Genomic DNA, 2500 nt, shown 5'->3' with positions numbered 1-2500 from the left:
TCTAGAGATAATTACTCCCAGCTCCATAAAGATCACCCTGTATTTAAACAGCTGAAGAATCCCGGCCTTGGGCTGTCGCCGGCCGTCCTCAGCAACAGGTGACTCACCAGAGCAGAAAATGATAGTTTGCATCATTATGGGGGGGGGTGTCACTCCTCCTGCATCATACGCGTTACGTAAGATACAATCAAAGATAAACACATTCGAAACACAAGTGTGGTGTCGCGAATAATTAGGAGAAGGACACACGTCACACACACACACACACACATCTGTTCGGTCGTGCACGCAAACATGCGCACATACATTTGTGCATGTACACGCATGCGTGTGTGTGAACATGTTCACACACACACACACACACATGCCCGCACGTACACACACACAGGCACATGTTCACACACACACACAAACACACACACATGCGTCTACGTGCACATGTTTAAACACACACACGCATGCCTGTACACACGTTGCCCCCGGCGACGGCCACATCAGCACCTGCTTCGTTGTAGGAGGGCCGACAGCCTGCCCAGCATCTCTCGGTCCAGAGCCCAGGATCTGCTGCTCCAGGATGGAGGCGTACGACGCGCCGCTCTCCTCCCCTCCTTCTCCTTGTCCTTGTCCTTCTCCTTCTCCTCCTTGTCCTTGTCCTTGTCCTTCTCCTTCTCCCGCTCGTAGGCCAGCAGCTGCTGCCGCAGGGCTTGGGGCAGGTGGGTTTTGGCGAATTCAGCGGCGGCCTGATGACCGAGAACGGAGAACACAGGTGAACGGACATCATTAACACAGACCTCTACTAACCAGTTAGCCTGGTCCCACCAGACTCTACTAACCAGTTAGCCTGGTCCCACCAGACTCTACTAACCAGTTAGCCTGGTCCCACCAGACTATATTAACCAGTTAGCCTGGTCCCTCAGACTCTACTAACCAGTTAGCCTGGTCCCACCAGACTCTACTAACCAGTTAGCCTGGTCCTACCAGACTCTACTAACCAGTTAGCCTGGTCCCACCAGACTCTACTTAACCAGTTAGCCTACTCCTACCAGATCTACTAACCAGTTAGCCTGGTCCCACCAGACTCTACTAACCAGTTAGCCTGGTCCTACCAGACTATAACCAGTTAGCCTGGTCCCACCAGACTCTACAAACCAGTTAGCCTGGTCCTACCAGACTCTACTAACCAGTTAGCCTGGTCCCACCAGACTCTACTTACCAGTTAGCCTGGTCCCACCAGACTCTACTAACCAGTCAGCCTGGTCCAACCAGACTATACTAACCAGTCAGCCTGTCCAACCAGACTCTACTAACCAGTTAGCCTGGTCCAACCAGACTATACTAACCAGTCAGCGTGGTCCAACCAGACTCTACTAACCAGTTAGCCTGGTTCAAACCAGCTCTACTAACCAGTTAGCCTGTCCAACCAGACTATATTAACCAGTTAGCCTGGTCCTACCAGACTCTACTAACCAGTTAGCTGGTCCTACCAGACTCTACTAACCAGTTAGCCTGGTCCAACCAGTGCTCTACTAACCAGTTAGTATGGTCCTACCAGACTCTCGTACTTCATGTCCTTTGTACAGAGGGTCTGGCCTCTCTCCGATAACGTTAACTCACTCGAAGGCGGGCGTCTGTCGGAGTTTATAACGATTGGATCTGCCCAGTGCCACTCTGGATCTGCCATAACCAATCGCTACGTTTGGGCCGTGACGTATGTCATGCGCCGGCACCTGCCGGGAATCACGTTGCGTGCAGGCTGTCAACAAACCAAACCCCGGGCGTGAAGATGTCCGCCAACGAGAGCTGACTTTAACTTTTAACTTTGGTCGTGACAAACGTCTTCTGACTACAACTCAAACTAGCGCACGACCTCAACGTCATTGTTCTCAAGCCACTCCCTGTTCGCTGATTGGACAGCCAAAAAATAATATTGCGAATATACCGCAAATCCAGACCTGGTACTGAAGGTAAATGAAATTGAGCAGAAGTGCGTAGGCGGGCGGAGCCTGCCTACCATTCAAAGCAATTTTACAATATGGCCTCACATTCACCCATTCATACACCGACAGTGGAGTCAACCATGCAAGGTGACAGCCAGCTCTTTGAGCAGTTAGGTCAAGGTGCCTTGCTCAGGGACACCCTGACGAGTCGGGGATCGAACCAGCAACCTTCAGGCTACCAGCCAACCTGCTCTTCTTCCTGAACCAAATGCCGTCCAGAGGGTTAACGGGGAAGCAACGGCAATCTGGTGCAAATGAATTCAACCGGCGAAACCAAAGCCAAACCAATAATTGTGTTGTGTCTTGTTCCCTGTGTTTAATTGGATGTGCGCGATAGAGAGGTTTGTGAATGCATTGCAACACACAGATATACCTGCAGAGGAGAACTTCACAAACAAATGTCACACCTCCACACACACACACACACACACCAGGCACATTCACGCACATAGACACACACACATTCAAACACGCACATTCACACGCACACACACACACACACT

At 51.1% G+C, this 2500-nt stretch overlaps 1 protein-coding gene across 1 annotated transcript in view; it reads right to left on the bottom strand.

Annotated features, from left to right (window-relative positions):
• ppm1lb (protein phosphatase, Mg2+/Mn2+ dependent, 1Lb) overlaps positions 1–2500 on the bottom strand; it is a 16193-nt gene that overhangs the window by 6034 nt on the left and 7659 nt on the right. Inside the window, 4 exon segments of the mRNA XM_079732465.1 lie at positions 502–517; positions 519–554; positions 556–603; positions 606–740. Of these exon segments, the coding sequence (XP_079588591.1) occupies positions 502–517; positions 519–554; positions 556–603; positions 606–740 (235 nt within the window).

This window comes from Pollachius pollachius (genome assembly GCF_949987615.1).
Source record: "Pollachius pollachius genome assembly, chromosome: 3".
In the NCBI taxonomy this organism is placed as follows: domain Eukaryota; kingdom Metazoa; phylum Chordata; class Actinopteri; order Gadiformes; family Gadidae; genus Pollachius; species Pollachius pollachius.
This window is presented reverse-complemented; position numbering and strand designations above follow the sequence as displayed.